The sequence below is a fragment of the Mytilus edulis genome, chromosome 4, assembly GCF_963676685.1.
Source record: "Mytilus edulis chromosome 4, xbMytEdul2.2, whole genome shotgun sequence".
NCBI lineage: Eukaryota > Metazoa > Mollusca > Bivalvia > Mytilida > Mytilidae > Mytilus > Mytilus edulis.
Genome location: NC_092347.1, coordinates 33,546,427 through 33,569,243, shown reverse-complemented (window position 1 = coordinate 33,569,243; position 22,817 = coordinate 33,546,427). Strand labels below are relative to the sequence as shown.

At 31.2% G+C, this 22,817-nt stretch overlaps 1 protein-coding gene and 1 long non-coding RNA gene across 2 annotated transcripts in view; both read left to right on the top strand.

The window, feature by feature from the left end:
• The window catches only part of LOC139519492 (mitochondrial proton/calcium exchanger protein-like), a 32,730-nt gene extending 12,680 nt beyond the window's left edge, over window positions 1-20,050 (top strand). Inside the window, exons 10-13 of the mRNA XM_071311604.1 lie at window positions 1,125-1,276; window positions 1,971-2,227; window positions 17,944-18,085; window positions 19,315-20,050. Coding sequence (XP_071167705.1) covers window positions 1,125-1,276; window positions 1,971-2,227; window positions 17,944-18,085; window positions 19,315-19,518 — 755 coding nt within the window. The 3' untranslated portion in view covers window positions 19,519-20,050. The remainder of the gene's footprint in view (window positions 1-1,124; window positions 1,277-1,970; window positions 2,228-17,943; window positions 18,086-19,314) is intronic.
• LOC139519493 (uncharacterized) lies at window positions 9,913-10,705 on the top strand. Its single transcript, XR_011663604.1, has 2 exons — window positions 9,913-10,015; window positions 10,552-10,705. It is a non-coding gene; the product is annotated as an uncharacterized lncRNA (long non-coding RNA).
• Window positions 20,051-22,817: the final 2,767 nt, after the last annotated feature.

Genomic DNA, 22,817 nt, shown 5'->3' with positions numbered 1-22,817 from the left:
CAAAAAAAAGTTTTGTAGTAAAAATATGAATTAAAATTCATAAACTTGTTTTATGAGCACATAGTTAAAGCTGCTTTGTTGTTTGTGTAGTTGATGTAAGAAATATAATTTATTTTGTAAAACATAAATAGTGAATAAACTCCCTTTTAGCAAAGAATGTCATATGGCTTACTTGACATGTTGATATGGAGCTGAGAAAGTGAGAAAATAAGAATTTTAGATTTTGTTGCATATTACTAGCATTTCACAGTCTACTACATGTACCCAACCAGAACACCTTTTATGAAAAATATTATTTATGCATACTATAGCTAGATATATAAAAATGAAATATGGGGCAATTCTTCACTAGAGACCAATTAACAACTTAAGGGGGCTCGCGGGTCTAAATCATTTTTTTTTCATTTAATATAGGATTTCGCTATATTTTTCTATAAATGATATTTATCTTATACCTAATAGAAAAATGAAATAAAAAAATGGGGCCACCGTTCATTTACGCTCACAATCTGCCTTCGAAAGAAGCATACAATTTTGTTAATGTCCTTTTTTCTGTTGAACTAATAGGAGAAATAGCGGTAATATCGAAATAAAAAAGAACTAAATTACAGAAATCGCAAAAATTTTACAATTATTTAGTTTATGAACAGCTTATTCGAAAACAACAATAAAAAATATAGGTCACTGATGAGTTAAAAAAGATATTTCAATTTTAATGCCAAAAAATTGCATTTTTGCACCAAAGGGAGATAATTTGGACCTTTTTCAATGATAACTACATTTTAAAAGTCACCTGGGGCAAACACGAATTAATTTTTTGGAATGATTTTTGTACCATATGATAAAGTAACAACCACTAAAGGTAATTAATAAAATTTGTTATGAAAAATAAATGTGTAATTTTTTTCTGAAAATCTTATACCCGCGAGCCTCCTTAATGTCACCATATAGCAATGAGCCAAACCCAAATGACATAGACAGCTGTAAAACTAAAAGGCTCTGAAATGACAAATGTAAAACAATTCAAACAAGAAAACTAATGCATTTTAAGTGGTAGAAGATTTACTTAATGTACATCTATATGCTTTTTCTGATCTGATCAGTAACTATATATGTCTCCACAGAAATCAAAACTCTTAATACAGATGAAGAATTATCAGACGAAGACCTCAAGGAGATTGAGTCAGCCATAGAAAACATCGCTATGGAGAAGAAGTTTAACATTGATGAAGAAATATTACAGGACCTTAAAGAAGACGTAGATGAATATAAAGAAGTAAGTGAATATAATCAGATTCTTTTTTACAATAAAAGCTTTATAAGGACCGTATTGCATACAACAAGACTTGACAAGTTGACAGTCTTCTGATATTTTACAAAACAGTAGGGCAACAATTTTTTTTTGCTTGACCTATATATCATACTTGAGTTTTTATGATAAACTTTGTTTTCACTTTCAGAAAAATATTATTTACTTATTGGCATTTTACAACTTACTTGCCATTCACAGCCATTGGTAATTCTTTATTTTTGATACTAATCAAAGTGTGATGAATGGAAAATCTGAAAAAAACCCAAAACAATCAGAAGAAGATCAAGGATTTTATATATACAAAGCAAACATTAGAGCAAATATATGTAGACACTCTATATATCAATATTTCCTAAAGCATAGGCTGACTGCAATAAGCCTTAGAATATCTTAACAAAACCATAAGTGATATTGTTTGCCCCATAACATGGTTAAACGGCTTAGTTACAATACGTAATATACTCTTTTATTTGTCGCTTAATTTTTATGGATGACAAGGTTACGGAAATAATATTCTGTACGCTTGTGCACTGAACTTGACAAATCTACAGAATTAGTTTTTCCGTCAAACATGCAAATCGGTACCATTAAATTAAAAATGCATTCTTTGTAAGCGGTTAAATGATGTTATTTTAAATTTCATTATGTACTTTTGTAGGATTTGGAAGATCTTAAGTCAGTAATGTTAGCTTCAGGTGGAGATGAGGAAGACATTAAGGAATCCAAGTCTGCTAAGAGGTTAGGTAAAAAAGTAGACAAACTGGTTAATCAACTGGATGTAAAGCTTGATGAGCTGCACAAGAAAAGACTAAAAATTAATGAGGAGATTGTTTTGAAGGAGAAAAATCTTATCTATGCAGATATTGATGATATAGAAACGAGAGATGAAGTCATGCAGAAAATTTCGGAGAAGAAGTAAGAAATAATTTTATATTATAACCATTTTGTTGGTTGTTTAGGTCAAATTAAATTATTGTATTTTAGACCATGTTCACAGCCACATCAGACTTATGTATTGTAAACCTCTTTATTGAAAACCCTTTTTCACACAAAATTTATTTTTTCAATTAATTGTCAGCCTATATTTGGACCAATGATTGATTGATTGTTATTTTGTCATTAACCTTTTAAATGATACAATTTTCTTAATATGTAGCTTTTTTTGTCCCATGACATAGCCTAGAAAATACAACAATTTGCTTAAAGCACAATATCAATATGTGAAGATGACTTTCAGATTGAGTGTGCCTTGAGTGTGCCTTCTGATCTGTCCTACTTTTGTTAGAATTATAACCTAAAAACTGTTATATAAAAATTTACTAAACAAGTCAAACATTGAAACTACTATATAAATAGACACGTAAAAGGAAGAATAATCAGCAGGATAAGATTACAAATATGTCAACAGGACTGAACCTTCAATAAATAAATATAATAGAGTTATTCCCCTTTAAAGGTGATTTTTGCTGAAAAGTTTAGAAATGCTTGCAGAATTGAAGCTGTCTGGTAGTACATTTGTACTTGAGTGTATAATGATAACTTGTAGATTGAATTTGCACTACCTTCCAGTTGACCAACTAGTTGTGGAATTTCAACTTGCTATTTACCATTAGGCTGCATGCTCGGAGCAGTCATCAACTTTATTTTAAAGGGAAAATTCACGATTTTTTACTAATGGTTTTAATATGTTCATTATCACATAATATATATATACGCAAAGTTTTATCGCTATATGTGCAGTAATAAAGGAGAAATTCAATAATTAATGAAAAAATATTAACTACTTCCTGTAGGTCGTGATGTTTTCACCTGGTTTTTGCATGCCAGGATTTAAAATACAATCATTAAAAGTCTTGGTTTTTAATCATATTTTAACGTAATCGTAAGCGCGCCGATGACTTATGCTTTATCTAATAACCATCCGATAATAAGAAGATAAAACGCACAGACGTGCAATTGTACACATTCATGGGATAAATTTTCTATGTAAAACGTATATATCCAAATTAATTTTGTAGATAACACAAAAAGTTATAAATTTATTTTTAATTAATGCATTTTCGGACTAATAAGGTGAACAAATTAAAGTACAATAATCTGTAAAGACAATATATTGGTGTACTCTTATTGACCTTTTACTATCTCTGCTATGACTAGGTTTATACGATGTATGTATTCACGGTTCTTTGGCAATACTCATAGATGGCTTGTTGAAAGGTAAATTGTTATTTGCACTTCAGTATTTAACCACGCCTCTAGGGCACACCTTGCCAGGTGTGACTGTCTATTCGGATCAGTGGATTATAAAACAAGGGAGCATTTAATACACACATTTGAAATACATATTCAAGTTGGTGACAAATAAAATAAGATCGCCGTGGAATTATTTAATTATATTTGGTGCTATTATTTATTTGAATTCAAATAAGTTAATTTACTAAGAAATAAACAATTTTTGGTTAAAGACGGGAAACTTAATTCATGTGTCAGAATGAAATGATATGCACCGCTTGTCCTTGATTTATGTCTCATAAAAAAGGGGAACTTAGAAATTAGAAATAGCTTAACCAAAGCATTTTGATTGTCTTTATTAGGCAAAAAAATGTACTAGTTAGACTTTTGAAAGCCATGTATTAATTAATATCTGAAACTATCTGAAGATAACTCTACCGAAGCGGAATATAATATGTACGAATACTTTTGTTTTCAAATCTTTGCACATTTATGATTAATTATTGTTATCTATTGTTCATTTAATTACTTAATTAGTACTTATAATATGTCTACCGCTTGGCATTAAATCTCTGTTGGGTAGGAAGGGATTATTACATATAGATTAGTATATGTAAGAGAATGATAATCCCTTTCTTCATGGTTAAGTACGAGCGATAGCGAGTACTTATCATGAAGAAAGGGATTATCATTCTCTTACAAACTTAGAATATTGTAAAGTACTCAAGGCGCAAATGATCTCTTGATTGGTTGTATTCAAGACTTTGTTTCATTGTTGGTGTAAATTAAATGTTTATAATTGATGCATGACTTCATTTTGCAGTATTTCATTTTATGGGCTTGTTTTACTGATGTTAGGACTTACTTTTAATTTAAGAAATATTAAAAATAATGTGTTATTTAAAGATTTAAGGTGACAAAACAGTACAAAGTATATGTTTCTTGACTGTGAGTATGAATGTAAATCATATAATGTTTTGGCGAGGAATTATCTTTTTTTAATTACAGTTTCAATCAATAAATAAATTTCAGTTACAGCAAATTTTTTTCCTCAGCCAATACGGCTATTGGTACTTTACGGAACGGAACGGAACGGAACGGAACGGAAAAGAATTTCATTTAAGGTATCCAAAGGGGGCATTTATCAAAATTTCGAAAAATCTTTAAAACAAAACAAACTTTAAAATTTCTGTGTTTTACGGTTTTCCATATACAAATAACACAAATGTATACTAAATCTCATCTTCACAGGTGAAATGTGTAATAATGTATAACATCGGGAAATACTCTGTAGATGAATATGTCGGATTGTCCTGATAAATTATCATGAAATTAACGCATTTGCAAGTCATGCATTATGATATCTAGACTGACCTCACGTCGTCCTTGATTAGAGACAGTGATCAAGTTGAATCTGATTTAAACTTTTTAATTTATTTTTCCGTTCCGTTCCGTTCCGCAAAGTACCAATTGCTCTGAGGAATTGGTATTTAACGGAAAAAACGGAAACAGACATCTTTAATGTAATTAAAGCTGTATGATAACAAAAATTGTCTGACACCTCTTTTTGCATGAGTGGTATGTGTTTTAGATAGCATTTTCGACTTGATCAATAATAAAAAATTTAACACAAAGGCAGGTTACACAAAAAGTCTTTCGCCTTCCATCGGTAATTATATTTTAAAAAAGAGGCCTTCAACAGCCCGTTCCGACGATGATTAGAGACAGTGATCAAGTTGAATCTTTATTAAATCTTTTAATTTATTTTTCCGTTCCGTTCCGTTCCGCAAAGTACCAATTGCTCTGAGGAATTGGTATTTAACGGAAAAAACGGAAACAGACATCTTTAATGTAATAAAAGCAGTATGATAACAAAAATTGTCTGACACTCTTTTTGCATGAGTGGTATGTGTTTTAGATAGCATTTTCGACTTGATCAATAATAAAAAATTTAACACAGAGGCAGGTTACACAAAAAGTCTTTCTCCTTCCATAGGTAATTATATTTTAAAAAAGAGGCCTTCAACAGCCCGTTCCGACGATGATTAGAGACAGTGATCAAGTTGAATCTGATTTAAACTTTTTAATTTATTTTTCCGTTCCGTTCCGTTCCGCAAAGTACCAATTGCTCTGAGGAATTGGTATTTAACGGAAAAAACGGAAACAGACATCTTTAATGTAATTAAAGCAGTATGATAACAAAAATTGTCTGACACCTCTTTTTGCATGAGTGGTATGTGTTTTAGATAGCATTTTCGACTTGATCAATAATACAAAATTTAACACAAAGGCAGGTTACACAAAAAGTCTTTCTCCTTCCATCGGTAATTATATTTTAAAAAAGAGGCCTTCAACAGCCCGTTCCGACGATGATTAGAGACAGTGATCAAGTTGAATCTGATTTAAACTTTTTAATTTATTTTTCCGTTCCGTTCCGTTCCGCAAAGTACCAATTGCTCTGAGGAATTGGTATTTAACGGAAAAAACGGAAACAGACATCTTTAATGTAATTAAAGCAGTATGATAACAAAAATTGTCTGACACCTCTTTTTGCATGAGTGGTATGTGTTTTAGATAGCATTTTCGACTTGATCAATAATACAAAATTTAACACAAAGGCAGGTTACACAAAAAGTCTTTCTCCTTCCATCGGTAATTATATTTTAAAAAAGAGGCCTTCAACAGCCCGTTCCGACGATGATTAGAGACAGTGATCAAGTTGAATCTGATTTAAACTTTTTAATTTATTTTTCCGTTCCGTTCCGTTCCGCAAAGTACCAATTGCTCTGAGGAATTGGTATTTAACGGAAAAAACGGAAACAGACATCTTTAATGTAATTAAAGCAGTATGATAACAAAAATTGTCTGACACCTCTTTTTGCATGAGTGGTATGTGTTTTAGATAGCATTTTCGACTTGATCAATAATACAAAATTTAACACAAAGGCAGGTTACACAAAAAGTCTTTCTCCTTCCATCGGTAATTATATTTTAAAAAAGAGGCCTTCAACAGCCCGTTCCGACGATGATTAGAGACAGTGATCAAGTTGAATCTGATTTAAACTTTTTAATTTATTTTTCCGTTCCGTTCCGTTCCGCAAAGTACCAATTGCTCTGAGGAATTGGTATTTAACGGAAAAAACGGAAACAGACATCTTTAATGTAATAAAAGCAGTATGATAACAAAAATTGTCTGACACTCTTTTTGCATGAGTGGTATGTGTTTTAGATAGCATTTTCGACTTGATCAATAATAAAAAATTTAACACAAAGGCAGGTTACACAAAAAGTCTTTCTCCTTCCATCGGTAATTATATTTTAAAAAAGAGGCCTTCAACAGCCCGTTCCGACGATGATTAGAGACAGTGATCAAGTTGAATCTGATTTAAACTTTTTAATTTATTTTTCCGTTCCGTTCCGTTCCGCAAAGTACCAATTGCTCTGAGGAATTGGTATTTAACGGAAAAAACGGAAACAGACATCTTTAATGTAATAAAAGCAGTATGATAACAAAAATTGTCTGACACTCTTTTTGCATGAGTGGTATGTGTTTTAGATAGCATTTTCGACTTGATCAATAATAAAAAATTTAACACAGAGGCAGGTTACACAAAAAGTCTTTCTCCTTCCATCGGTAATTATATTTTAAAAAAGAGGCCTTCAACAGCCCGTTCCGACGATGATTAGGGACAGTGATCAAGTTGAATCTGATTTAAACTTTTTAATTTATTTTTCCGTTCCGTTCCGTTCCGCAAAGTACCAATTGCTCTGAGGAATTGGTATTTAACGGAAAAAACGGAAACAGACATCTTTAATGTAATTAAAGCAGTATGATAACAAAAATTGTCTGACACTCTTTTTGCATGAGTGGTATGTGTTTTAGATAGCATTTTCGACTTGATCAATAATAAAAAAATTAACACAAAGGCAGGTTACACAAAAAGTCTTTCTCCTTCCATCGGTAATTATATTTTAAAAAAGAGGCATTCAACAGCCCGTTCCGACGATGATTAGAGACAGTGATCAAGTTGAATCTGATTTAAACTTTTAAATTTATTTTTCCGTTCCGTTCCGTTCCGCAAAGTACCAATTGCTCTGAGGAATTGGTATTTAACGGAATCAACGGAAACAGACATCTATAATGTAATAAAAGCAGTATGATAAAAACAAGTCAGACCCTTCTTTTTTGAATGAGTGGTAAGTGTTTTAGATAGCATTTCGACTGGATCAATATTTAAATAAACAGCTGCGCCATGAGCGCATGATACGCCCGTCGTCTTGTGAAAAAACATTTTAATGTAAGTGCGGTTCTACCCACACATCAACCTATCTTAGAATGAAAATGACCTTTATTTTACACATGAGGAATGTCAGGGAATGAAACTGTACGTGTATTGCTTGGCCGCTCAAGTCCTTTTGATTTATAACGGATTAAGAAACAAATTGAAAACATGTAAGATTATTTGCAAAAGTAATTGCATACATTTAATTCACTGTCCGTGTCACTGCTAGTCATGATAGCCCTACGATACAAACATTTCACTAGATTTTTTCGGGACAAACTAACATGTAAATCAAAGAATTTCAAAGAAAACGTTGTCGGATAAGTCCGAAAATTAATAAGTGCGCTTAGACTAAGAATGTTTTAAGGGTTTTATCAAACGAAGTTATGGGAAAGAAAAGAACGAAAATAGAATGCTTTTTGATACACTCTTAAAAGGACCCTTAATGCATTCTTTGTGTAATCGTAAACTATGACTTACGAAGACTTTAAGAGAAGTTTCTTGTTACCGCGGGCCCCTGTATCATGAAAACCTGATTACGATGGTGATAAGAGAGTATCTGCAATCCCCTCGTGGGTTATCTTAACAATTTAACGGCTATCTTAGTATACACTTACGATAACTAGTTAAGATAGCCCTATTATCGACTTCGAAGTAACCGTCTTTGATTTCTAAGAGAATATTAGTATTTGCGGCAAAATCGGTATTAAAACTAAAGTCGTCTACTGTATGTGTTTAAAAGAATGCTAAAAATATACTATGATTCGTTTTTTGTTGCAGACTCTACATCCACTGTCAAGTAAAGCCCTGTTTAATGCTCCTTTCTGGCATAGATAATACACGAATATTCAAGTTAATAAATTCTATTCTTCAAAAACACATCTACATGGAATGGTAACAATAAATCAAGAGAACAAATCAACTAACATATCATACAAATACGGAATGCAATCCGCAATACGAAAAACCCCATAACTGGTTAAGGCGAGATAACTCTCTTAAAAGGATGTTATCTTTACCAAACGTCTTGACCATACCAAACTGACATATAACACCTGTTCATTGATAATTTGTATTATTCTATGTATTTTTTGTGATTTTGTCCCATGTACATTTTACTTCATAACTCTTTATTAACATACTGTTTGTAGATTTTTTTTACTGATATGTAATAATACGTATCAGTATTACCACCGTAGGTATAGTGTCCGGTTGAGATCGGGTTTTTTCGAGAGCGTCCAGTTTTTTTTCGAGAGATTATGACTAAAAATGTAAACAAACAGACATGTTTTCCTGTAACACGTAAAATAAATGCTTAAACTAAATTTACAAGATCAAACAAGTTAAGTAAGTATTTGTGATGAAAGGATGTTGCCAACCATACATACTTTGCAGTTAAAAAAAGTTTGATTTGGCCTAATAATGCTTTTATGCCAAAATATAGAAAAAAGCAATTTCTATACACATACCAATGCAAATTTCAAAGAGCATGCACACATGATGTCTTTATATCCTTACATTTACATATGCTATAACAAAAGTTTTAGTTATTGTAATTAAAAGGCAATTTTAAGGGTATATTCATTTCCATCTGTTCAAGTTTTTTCGAGAGCAGTTCGGGTTTTTTCGAGAACAGTTCAGGTTTTTTCGAGAGATAAACCAATTTCTTACGGTTTAAAATGTGCTATTTAAGTACATTTGAGTTTAAAAACGAATGAAAAGTCATCGGTTCTTTCAAAGTTTATAACTAATGCATTACAGCAGTTTGATAATGTTGCATAAGCACATACATTTCATAAAAAAACATAATTTATTTCTATATATTGTTGTATTGCATTATGAATTGCATGGACACCGGTATGCTTTATACCTATATTATTTGGATTAATCAAATCTACCTATGTCTATAGAAAAAAATGTTCACATCATGCATGATCACTGTATTCAAAGGACACTGGTTAACGTATGGTTAGATCAATCAAACATATTGCCATCCATGTTATTGAAATGACAGAACTAAGCTAGTGTACTGACTCGTCCGTAATTATTTCATGATGTTTCCGAAAGTTGACTTACATTTACTATCTTCTTTGTTACTTTCCCCTCTTTTGTAATTTCCCCTTATTTACATGCTCACGTTGATGATTCAGCATCATTTATTGATATATCTGCCAGATTCCGGCACAGTGTACGTTTATAGCATATTGACAATTTGAAGAACTGTTTATTGTAAACATATATAACATGTATTGTGTTTTGATAACGTATAAAACGTTGGATAAATGACAATGATGACAAATATGCCACTTCACCAGATTATTTGTTTTATTGTTTCACAACCGTTTGTTATTACTTGTAAACACACAGATACAACATTTACACTATAAAAATGTTCTATAAACATTCAAATACCCTTTTTGGTAATTTTTGTATGATTCATAGCACCCCCCTCATTTCGTTATTTTTAAAGTATGGAAAGCAATTCGTGTCATAATTTGCATACATAATGTTTGATACTTGTCGAGTTTTCAACACATTAAAAGCTGAACACACCAGTTTTGACTCACAGTTATGTTACAAACTTGATATATTGTTAATACTTGTATTTTTTATGTGAATGTATGGAACACAATTAGTGTCATAAGCCAACTTTGTATTTTTGTATGTTTTGGCAAATTTTTTTGATTGATAGGTTTTATATTGAGTTTTTATTTGTTCTTTCAGCTTTTTACCGTTTGATGTTCACGTTCAGTTTGGAGTTATACTTACCTGTCATCATTTGTAATCATTCATTGAACACCAGCATACCTTTGTTATTCATGCTACATTGTGTTAATAGAGTGGATTATATGACAATAAATAAAACGGTTATCTTTAATGAAGTCCATTATTTAATGCCCGCAAAGAATAGATGGGAGTCATTACAGCTAGCATGCTGATGTCCAGATAAACATATTGCATAGATCCAAATATACGTATATCGATATGGAATTTATGTGATTTAAAAAATCTACATTTTAGAGTGCCATGGATTTTAAGCTGAAACTATTCGTAATTTGAACAATCGTTTTGTGGGCACGGTCAAATTTGATTGATATTTAAGTACGCATTGCTTTTGCGCCAATTCTTAAAAGTTGTAGTTTTTCATTTGCGCCAAAAAATAAATATTGCTTCTGCGCCATTGTGCAGGTAAACTAATTAAAAAGTGAAAATATAGAAAATTTAAACAATATCTACGGACACACCAGCTGTCATCAGGAGATAGGAGAAAAAAAACCAGATTCAGTGGCGGATCCAGGGGGGGTGGGGGTTCCGGGGGGGGGTGCACCCCCCCTTTATTTTTGCCGATCAATGCATTTGTATCGGGACATATGTTTTGCACCCCCCCCTTTGCCCTTGGTTACCTGGGTTAGCACCCCCTCTTTCGAAAATTCCTGCATCCGCCCCTGCAGATTAAATACGGAATGCACCTCTAGAACCGAAATTTCCCGCTGATATCATAGTAAGACCTTTGCCTATAGGTTTTGTAACAGAACAGACTTTTAGTTTTTATAAATACTTTGATTAACAGCAGTTATTATTGTGGTTTTATGACTTTTAAGGAGTTATCATTTTTTATAGTGCTTTGATAAATCCGAAAATGTTTTAACAATTTGCAAACATTTTTTTATTATAGTGTAAACCAGTGTTTAGTGCTCATATTTTTATGAAGATATATTTTAAACATATGTTTTAATATTTATGAGACCTTGTTTCTAATATAAAATTGAGAATGGAAATGGGGATCACTGTTTCTTATCATCTTCAGAAGGCCCCTTTTTTAATTTATAATTACCAATGGAAGTAGAAAGACCTTTTGTCTAACCTGTCTTTGTGTTATTTTTTATACGTCCGTCAATTTTGACGGGACGTATTATGGTATACAAATGTCCAGTGTCCGTCCGTCCGTCCGTCCGTCTGTCTGGTGTAAACATGTCGCACCGTAACTTGAGAACGACTTATCCAAATTTTTTGAAACTTAACATAGTTGTTTCTTATGATGGTCAAATGATCTGTATACTTTTTTGTGAAAATAAGATTACAACTTTTTGAGTTATGGCACTTTGTAACTAAAACAGGGGTGTGTTTAAAAAAAAATTTCACATGTCGCACCGTATCTCAAAAACGATTCTTGATTATGGCTTAAAACTTCAAAGGCTTCTTAGTTATATTAATCTTAATATATCTGTATACTTTTTGGTGATGATTCAAAATGTCATTTTTGAGTTATTGAGTATTTTGTAAAAAAAAAAAGGGGGGTTTACATGTCGCACCATATCTCAAAAACGATTTATGATTATTGCTTAAAACTTTACACACTTCTTTGTTATATTAATCTAAAGATCTGTATACTTTTTGGTGATGATTCATTGTTATATTTTCGAGTTATTGAGATTTTGTAAAAAAAGAGGTTTTTTTTCACATGTTGCGCTGTATCTCTATTGCTTAAAACTTAACAGGCTAATGTTGCGTCGGGTTTCCAAATACATCTTGTACAATCTTCCTATTGAGCGGGAATAAGGAATGAGTCAGGATATACTAAGCATGACATCCTGTACAACCCTGTGTTATTCAAAAAAGATTTATGTTTTTTCACAAGACGACGGGCGTATCATGCGCTCATGGCGCAGCTGTTTATTTAAATATTGATCCAGTCGAAATGCTATCTAAAACACTTACCACTCATTCAAAAAAGAAGGGTCTGACTTGTTTTTATCATACTGCTTTTATTACATTATAGATGTCTGCTTCCGTTGATTCCGTTAAATACCAATTCCTCAGAGCAATTGGTACTTTGCGGAACGGAACGGAACGGAAAAATAAATTTAAAAGTTTAAATCAGATTCAACTTGATCACTGTCTCTAATCATCGTCGGAAAGGGCTGTTGAATGCCTCTTTTTTAAAATATAATTACCGATGGAAGGAGAAAGACTTTTTGTGTAACCTGCCTTTGTGTTAATTTTTTTATTATTGATCAAGTCGAAAATGCTATCTAAAACACATACCACTCATGCAAAAAGAGTGTCAGACAATTTTTGTTATCATACTGCTTTAATTACATTAAAGATGTCTGTTTCCGTTTTTTCCGTTAAATACCAATTCCTCAGAGCAATTGGTACTTTGCGGAACGGAACGGAACGGAAAAATAAATTAAAAAGTTTAAATCAGATTCAACTTGATCACTGTCCCTAATCATCGTCGGAACGGGCTGTTGAAGGCCTCTTTTTTAAAATATAATTACCGATGGAAGGAGAAAGACTTTTTGTGTAACCTGCCTCTGTGTTAAATTTTTTATTATTGATCAAGTCGAAAATGCTATCTAAAACACATACCACTCATGCAAAAAGAGTGTCAGACAATTTTTGTTATCATACTGCTTTTATTACATTAAAGATGTCTGTTTCCGTTTTTTCCGTTAAATACCAATTCCTCAGAGCAATTGGTACTTTGCGGAACGGAACGGAACGGAAAAATAAATTAAAAAGTTTAAATCAGATTCAACTTGATCACTGTCTCTAATCATCGTCGGAACGGGCTGTTGAAGGCCTCTTTTTTAAAATATAATTACCGATGGAAGGAGAAAGACTTTTTGTGTAACCTGCCTTTGTGTTAAATTTTGTATTATTGATCAAGTCGAAAATGCTATCTAAAACACATACCACTCATGCAAAAAGAGGTGTCAGACAATTTTTGTTATCATACTGCTTTAATTACATTAAAGATGTCTGTTTCCGTTTTTTCCGTTAAATACCAATTCCTCAGAGCAATTGGTACTTTGCGGAACGGAACGGAACGGAAAAATAAATTAAAAAGTTTAAATCAGATTCAACTTGATCACTGTCTCTAATCATCGTCGGAACGGGGTGTTGAAGGCCTCTTTTTTAAAATATAATTACCGATGGAAGGAGAAAGACTTTTTGTGTAACCTGCCTTTGTGTTAAATTTTGTATTATTGATCAAGTCGAAAATGCTATCTAAAACACATACCACTCATGCAAAAAGAGGTGTCAGACAATTTTTGTTATCATACTGCTTTAATTACATTAAAGATGTCTGTTTCCGTTTTTTCCGTTAAATACCAATTCCTCAGAGCAATTGGTACTTTGCGGAACGGAACGGAACGGAAAAATAAATTAAAAAGTTTAAATCAGATTCAACTTGATCACTGTCTCTAATCATCGTCGGAACGGGCTGTTGAAGGCCTCTTTTTTAAAATATAATTACCGATGGAAGGAGAAAGACTTTTTGTGTAACCTGCCTTTGTGTTAAATTTTGTATTATTGATCAAGTCGAAAATGCTATCTAAAACACATACCACTCATGCAAAAAGAGGTGTCAGACAATTTTTGTTATCATACTGCTTTAATTACATTAAAGATGTCTGTTTCCGTTTTTTCCGTTAAATACCAATTCCTCAGAGCAATTGGTACTTTGCGGAACGGAACGGAACGGAAAAATAAATTAAAAAGTTTAAATCAAATTCAACTTGATCACTGTCTCTAATCATCGTCGGAACGGGCTGTTGAAGGCCTCTTTTTTAAAATATAATTACCTATGGAAGGAGAAAGACTTTTTGTGTAACCTGCCTCTGTGTTAAATTTTTTATTATTGATCAAGTCGAAAATGCTATCTAAAACACATACCACTCATGCAAAAAGAGTGTCAGACAATTTTTGTTATCATACTGCTTTTATTACATTAAAGATGTCTGTTTCCGTTTTTTCCGTTAAATACCAATTCCTCAGAGCAATTGGTACTTTGCGGAACGGAACGGAACGGAAAAATAAATTAAAAGATTTAATAAAGATTCAACTTGATCACTGTCTCTAATCATCGTCGGAACGGGCTGTTGAAGGCCTCTTTTTTAAAATATAATTACCGATGGAAGGCGAAAGACTTTTTGTGTAACCTGCCTTTGTGTTAAATTTTTTATTATTGATCAAGTCGAAAATGCTATCTAAAACACATACCACTCATGCAAAAAGAGTGTCAGACAATTTTTGTTATCATACTGCTTTTATTACATTAAAGATGTCTGTTTCCGTTTTTTCCGTTAAATACCAATTCCTCAGAGCAATTGGTACTTTGCGGAACGGAACGGAACGGAAAAATAAATTAAAAGATTTAATAAAGATTCAACTTGATCACTGTCTCTAATCATCGTCGGAACGGGCTGTTGAAGGCCTCTTTTTTAAAATATAATTACCGATGGAAGGCGAAAGACTTTTTGTGTAACCTGCCTTTGTGTTAAATTTTTTATTATTGATCAAGTCGAAAATGCTATCTAAAACACATACCACTCATGCAAAAAGAGGTGTCAGACAATTTTTGTTATCATACAGCTTTAATTACATTAAAGATGTCTGTTTCCGTTTTTTCCGTTAAATACCAATTCCTCAGAGCAATTGGTACTTTGCGGAACGGAACGGAACGGAAAAATAAATTAAAAAGTTTAAATCAGATTCAACTTGATCACTGTCTCTAATCAAGGACGACGTGAGGTCAGTCTAGATATCATAATGCATGACTTGCAAATGCGTTAATTTCATGATAATTTATCAGGACAATCCGACATATTCATCTACAGAGTATTTCCCGATGTTATACATTATTACACATTTCACCTGTGAAGATGAGATTTAGTATACATTTGTGTTATTTGTATATGGAAAACCGTAAAACACAGAAATTTTAAAGTTTGTTTTGTTTTAAAGATTTTTCGAAATTTTGATAAATGCCCCCTTTGGATACCTTAAATGAAATTCTTTTCCGTTCCGTTCCGTTCCGTTCCGTTCCGTAAAGTACCAATAGCCGCCAATACTTCAGTAAAACTTTTGTTTTATTATATCTGTGAAAATTTCTAATAAAATGCCTTCAAAATTTTTAATCTTAAATCAAAAGACTGTTTTTATGTTTTGTTTTTTTATCGGAAATTATTATTCTCTATTGTTTATTTTTAGGTAAATTTATTGAAGTTATTTATTTTCATAACATTATCATCGGGCACAAATTTTACTGCAGTAGTAAACCTCTTTACTTATTTTGATTTTTTATTTGTTTCACAATGCAACTTTTAGTCAAATCCAATCACTGTTGTAATTCATTTCAATCTGGTAAGTCTGCTTTAGGGCAGTTGTAACTCATTTATAAGAAACTCTTCGTTTTGAATTGTAAGTAGGTTTGCACAATAGGATAATCCCTTACTAAGAACATGATTTACATTCATTCTTCACAATTAAGAGACACCAAATTCTACAATATCATTGGTTGAGAGCACTTTGCCATATTCTAATATTATTTGGATGAGGATTTGAGCTAGCCTATAAAAACACATTAATTAGTATTAATTCACTATTATTAATTAGGATATTAACTTTGATGATTCAATTAACTTTTACTTAAAAACAAAAGACAACAAATTTAATGTCATCTTTCCCTATTTTTGAATGTAATTATAAGTCTGTTCAACTGGCAAGAATACCCCTAAAGCGGACAAGCAGTTTACTCTTTAAATTGCTGTCATTGAATATCAAGAAAGAAAATAAATCCTGAAATTGATTTGAAACTGTAATACTCAATAGTTTTCCTAGAAAATATTCACATCCCTTGGGGATTATTAGTGTACCTCCAGTTGCATATATATATTACATGAATGTCGGAACAATTGTGATGATGACAAATTTCTTCCTTTATTCGAGAACAATCTAATTGATATATAAATCTGTGATTTTACTATGTTCATAACTTCAATGAACCAAAGCAAGTTATATATCGACCTGTATTTAAATCAAATTGGTTCTCTTCTTCTTCTTCTTCTTTTGGTATACAATAGTCTATCGAATTCGTTGATTACATACCGTTGGCATATGTGGACTAGTCTATTTACAAAACTTTTACCCCAATTTACACAAAATGTATGTTTCTTTCTTATGTTCAATGTATACATGTATATATTTTAAATTGCGCTATAGTTCCGTAACTTTCTATCCAGGCGTATAAAAGAATCGTCGACAAGTGTGTACATTTTTTTAAATCAATATTTCTGGTATGTTCCAATCTGTCCTTTACTATTGACAACGAGTATGTATTACATTTTCCCAATTTAACCCTTGGAAAAAATATGTAAATAGATTTTTATTTCTTCAAATCTTTTTTTTTTTGGTATTATTTATATTTTTATAAATAATATTCTTTACACCAGAAATGTTCTTTATAAACAAGCGTATGAGTTAAGTAATGACTAGTATATTATATCACTTTCGGACACGCAAGACAGAGATGTATATTATACACCTGATAGTTCAAAATGGAAAGTTATAAGTTATCAGCCGTGTAACTGACCAATACCTACAGAAGTGAAACGATGCATGAACTTGCAAGCCCGACAGGAAATCGCTTGAATACCTGGTCGTGTCACCTCACACCCCTCACAATACCTCTGGTAGTAATACCTTTAGCCATGCTGGTGATCAGATGAGGGAAGATCCGAATTTATTTGAATAAAGTTTATTACTTTAAAGAATTATGAACGAATAAGTTTTTCAAAAACTATTTTTACGGAACACTTGTTTATGATTTGAACTTTGACTTTTTAACTAATTCCAATATTATATTAACAGTTTAAAAATAACAGACTATGGTTATTTAAAAAAAAAAAGAACATTTTCCATATCAAGTTAGTTAGTCAGATAAAACAACCGTACGGTTGACAAGATATCGACACGCAATTACGACTACATCGGTTATTGTAGTTTTGGTCCTTTGTGGTTTATAGACATATCGTGATTATTAATCGGAGAAGATGACAAAATGGCGGAACGCAGAGAATTGATACTCAAAATTGAAAATAGATGGTGATCTCTTATCTAGCGGAATAAAACTATATTATCTATAAATTTGATCATTTTTATACAGAATGGACATAATATCAATTTTCGATTTTTTTTGCGAAGTTTCCCTTTAAAGAATTGTATATACATATACATGTATCAGAACATGTTGATTTGACATTTCAATAAAAGGCATATATTGTAATAATTCGATAGAGATTTACAAAAATATTTGATTTGTTTCAGGGGCTTAGTTATTAGTATAAATGATATGGTGTTGGCCTTAAGGAGATTACAAAAAGTTCCTGATGAAGTCCGACTACAGAAGATTGTAACAGTTTTAGATGAAGACAAAGACGGTATAATTGATGCTAGTCATGTTCTTAAGGTAAATATCTTGTACTTAAATATTCAGCCTTTAGGGAGATGAGTACACACAGTACAGACTATCAGTACCATTGAAGTCAACAAGGGAAGGACAAAGCTAGGTCATGTTGTTTTAAGAGCATTTGATGTTTGACATTGGCTTCTAATCTAATGAAGTCACCCAAATGAAGTTAGGAGACTAATTGTTTTATTTGTTTGTGCCTATTATTGTTTACCCAAGGCCTTTTGGTCAGATAACTTTACTTGAAGTACAAACTTTGTGCTTGAAACACCAATCCAATGATTTGATTGGTTGTTTTCTGAGTCTGTCAGAACTTGAAATTTTAATTACATCAAGGCCTAATCTTGTTTGCACAGAAAACGTACATTTAAATGTGTCTGATGCTATGAACTGATGCTATGAAAAAGTGTCCATTCAATTAGACATAGTTTCATGATAAAATAATATCAAATTCTGTCCTGTTAAGGTTGAGTTACAACAAGAGGACACTTTTTACTGTGAAAAAGTGTCATTTGAAGGGTGATAATAAAAAAATCACTGACATGTTTTAGCTATAGATATGTTATTATTTTCTATTACAAAAACTAAATAATTAAAAACCAGTTATAATTTGATATGTAGATCAAAGATGGAAAGTGTTGAATTCCAAAGCATTTTCAATTATTTCAGTTATAAAGATATTGAAAATACATATCCACTAGCTTTAAATGCCAATAAGAAAAGAACAACCATGATAATATTAATAGCATTAATAACTATAGGTAAAATAAAAATTGATGTAACAGAACTATTGACAAAATAACAAAAGAGAGAATATTGTTTTATTAAATAAATTATGTTTAGTTACACTTGCTGATGATCACATTTTGTATGAATTCAATACTCCAGTTTACATGCCATGTTTTTTTCACATTTGTGGACACAATTCATTGATAAATATCGTCTGGACGCAATTTCATAATAATATTATGTCTGTTGACACATTTTTCTGTCAAAAAGTGTCCGGGGGACATAAATTCATGGTGTTCAAAATTTAATCCTACACAGTTGTGCATAGATTTTTTTAAAATTTTTTTTTACCTCCATCAAGAGCCAAAAGGAGGCTTCAGTTACTTACTATTGCAAAAAAGTGTCAGCTTCAACTTTTGTTAAAGGACATTCTGTAGTTTACTTGTAGATTGTATAATGTGACAAATCTTTGTAGTTACTTGTTTAATTTTTAATTATAGGTTATTAGATTGCTGGGTCAAGAAAATGTGAAATTGGAATCTTCCCAAGTTTCTGAACTCATTGATCTCTGTAAAAAGGAAATGCTGATTGAAGAAGAAGAAAAAAAGAAAGAAAAGGATGAAAAAGAAAAGGAAAAACAAGAGAAAACTCTGAAGGAAAATTCCATGAATAATGAAGAAACACTGAAAAATTCTTCAGAATGAAATGAAAATGGCTAATTGTTAATTGTTATTTATTTTGTGATAAGTTTTAAATAGTTAATGATAGTATTGAAATACAAAAATTGAATGATACCTGTTTTAAGGTTAAACCATATGTTAAACATGTTTTAAAACCACAAAACTCTCAGCAAGAACAATAGTCATGAAAGTCAAGTGTGTGCCACACAGAGTAGGTACAACATTTCTTTTTATTTGATTTGAACAAAATGTTTATATTTGTATCAATTTAACATCAAAGCATTCATGTCAGCCATAATGTTCATAACCATCATTATAATTGAAGATATAAGTTACAATGATAGTATCAGTTTGAGAAGGAAACTCATTTTAAGAATATAAAGTTCAGTAGTAAATCCTTTGCAGTTTGTAACTATTAAACCACCTAAGCATTAACGTAAGCCAAAATATTCATTTATCAGTACTGAATAAATCAGTAACAATAATAAGAGCAGTGTGAGAAGGAAATTCAATTTAAGATGTAAAGTTGGGTAGTAGATCCTCTGCAGTTTGCATGGTAGTAGAGAAGAGAACTGTTTGACTGTGATTGCTCAAACTTAAACCTACCTAGTCTGTAGTTAAAATATTGTATCAGGGTCATTATAATCAAAAATCTACTGTTGTTAGCCATAATAAGACCTTTAAACTTATTATACATATTTCTGCATTTCTCAGGAATTTGTACTGTCATGACTGTAGGGTTAGGATTCAATTTTAAGATAAAATTGGATAATTGTATGGGTTTATGTAAGGCATAAGTTTGGGGTTGTAATAAAGTTCAAATAAAAGACATGGTTAGAATAAGAGCAATGAATAGGGTAAAACTTACCCTACATGGGGTTTGGGACTCTAAAAACAAAATCTGTATTAAATTGGAATATTTAAATTTCAATCAGTAAACCTCACATTTTATAGTTTGAGAATTTAAACAGGGTAAATCTATATGTCTCAGTTTCATTTATGGAAATCTGTTTAAACTTTGGCTAATATAGAGCTTGTTTGAGGATGTAGGAGGTTATCCATTTTTGAAGGCTTAATGATGACTAGATATTTGCTAAATTTTTGGAATACTGTTTGACTGCTTTTTTGACTGTCATCTTCTTTTATATATATATATGAATTAAAAAAAATTATGGGTGTAAGGTGTGCTTTATATGTACTGTTTTGCAATTAATTCTTTTCAAGATAAAACAGGATATATACTTTGCCTATTTTCTGCTGTTGTATTCATGATGTCATGTCTGCCTCTTATTTGTACCTGGTAGACTTGCGGAAGGGAGAAAATGTGCAGTGCCACACAACTGTCTGAGCTTGTGTTCTTTTGTTCATATGATAGTTCCTCTGCTTTTCTGTAGTTAGAATATAATTGGTCCTCCTTAAGATTTTTACTAGAATTAAACATATCAGTTACTGAAAAGATAGGGAAATTGAATGGCTTTAATTTAAAAATTCATATTTTTAGATAAATTGTAACCACAATATTCTGCTAAAGGATATTTTAAAGAAAAGTGATATTATCAATGATAAGTCCTGTTTATGAATTTACCCATTAATTACATGGACAAATTTTGTGAGTGCTTTTTCGATTTCTTTGCTTATTGAAGTCAAGTAACATTTATGCATAATATTTGAGTTTAATTAAGTTTTAAATTAAAAAAAAAAAAAAAAGCCAACAAAATAACTGATGTTTATTCATTTTTGCAGACACAACACCCCTTGAATAAATAAAAAAGGGGGGGGGGACTTAACCTGTGTTATGATAGAAGACATTCTAATACTAAAATGACAGATGGTACTTTATTGTTGATGTCAGAATGGGCTGTGTATGTAATATCACTGTAACTATTATCTTATGTATAGTTGTATAAACATAAGTTTAAAGTCAGTTTTAGTTCAGAAGACCAAATTTGAAAAGTATAAGTTGACCTTGTCTACTTTTACAATGCTGCTTAGTTTAGCATAATGAGTGTTTTAAAAATAGAGTGCTTAATCAAAGAGGTTATGGATTAGAATTAGCCAGCTGCTTTGAATAAATTTGGAAAATTGATAAATTGAAATAGGGCACAAACATGTCAGCAAAATATTCAGGTAGTATAAAATTTTCATATGGTCATTATTTCATATATTGTGATATTTTTATACACGGTTAATGATAGGGTTGTATATATAATAGATTAGGTTTCTTTTGTAAAGTGTTATTTTCCATGCATGCAAAACTATATTACAATTGACAGATGCTTTGTAGAAAAAAAAAAATTCATTGTTATTTTTAAAAGGTTTTTTCCCCCCATCAATAGTTTTGATAATCAGCATTGATAACAACATTTGCATTTCCTTGTATCTCCCATTCATACTAGTTTATAAATTGATTTATCTACTGATTGTGTCCATTGATATATCAACCGGTACTTTTTGTTTGTGTGTCAAATATTCACTCTGTATTTAGAGAATATTTCACTCATAAAAATTTCTTCATTATATTTAGTGCTGTTAGACTCTTGAATCTTGTGTTTTAGCTATAGTAAAAGTGAAAATAATTCAATGAAATGACTATATAGCAGTATAAAACATACACAGAGCTTACCGGTATTAACCTGAATGGTAGTTTTTTTTATATACTCTACCATAATGACCTAAAATATTCAGTATACATTCAGGTGTTTTGTAGGCTTCAAAATGATATGTATAATGTATAGGTTCTCTGCATATATAATCCATTTATGATTAGCAGAGAGTACCAATGTGAAGCTTTTTTGGCTAGAGAATGTAAAAAAAATAAATCAAAGAGGTGCATGTAGTGTCTACAAGGTTGTTTTCTTTTATTTATACTATAAAAAACTGATAATTTATTTTATTTTTTGGTGTTTTATCTTGATTTAAAAGTACTTGAAGATTGTCATGATAAAGTTATAACTAACTAAGTATTGTTAAAACAAATATTTGGAATCTTGTGCAATGTCATAAAAGCTGCAATTATGGAAATTCTGCATAGCTGAGCTGGAGAATAAAGAAATACAATATCAGCATTCTATCAAAACAGAAATTATTAGAAACCAATTCTAAAAGTTGTAAACACATATTTGTTTGTTAATGGTTTTACACAAAATGTTATGAAACAAGATTTTGAAGATTTTTTTTGAATTTTTTAATCATTTGCTGTAGATACGTTTCACTTCAATTTCTAAACCTTGATTTATTAAACATTTTGTTGCTTTAGAATTTGAAAATTAGCAATAATTTAAGATTTAGTATGCATATTACTAAAGAATCATTCGATGATAATT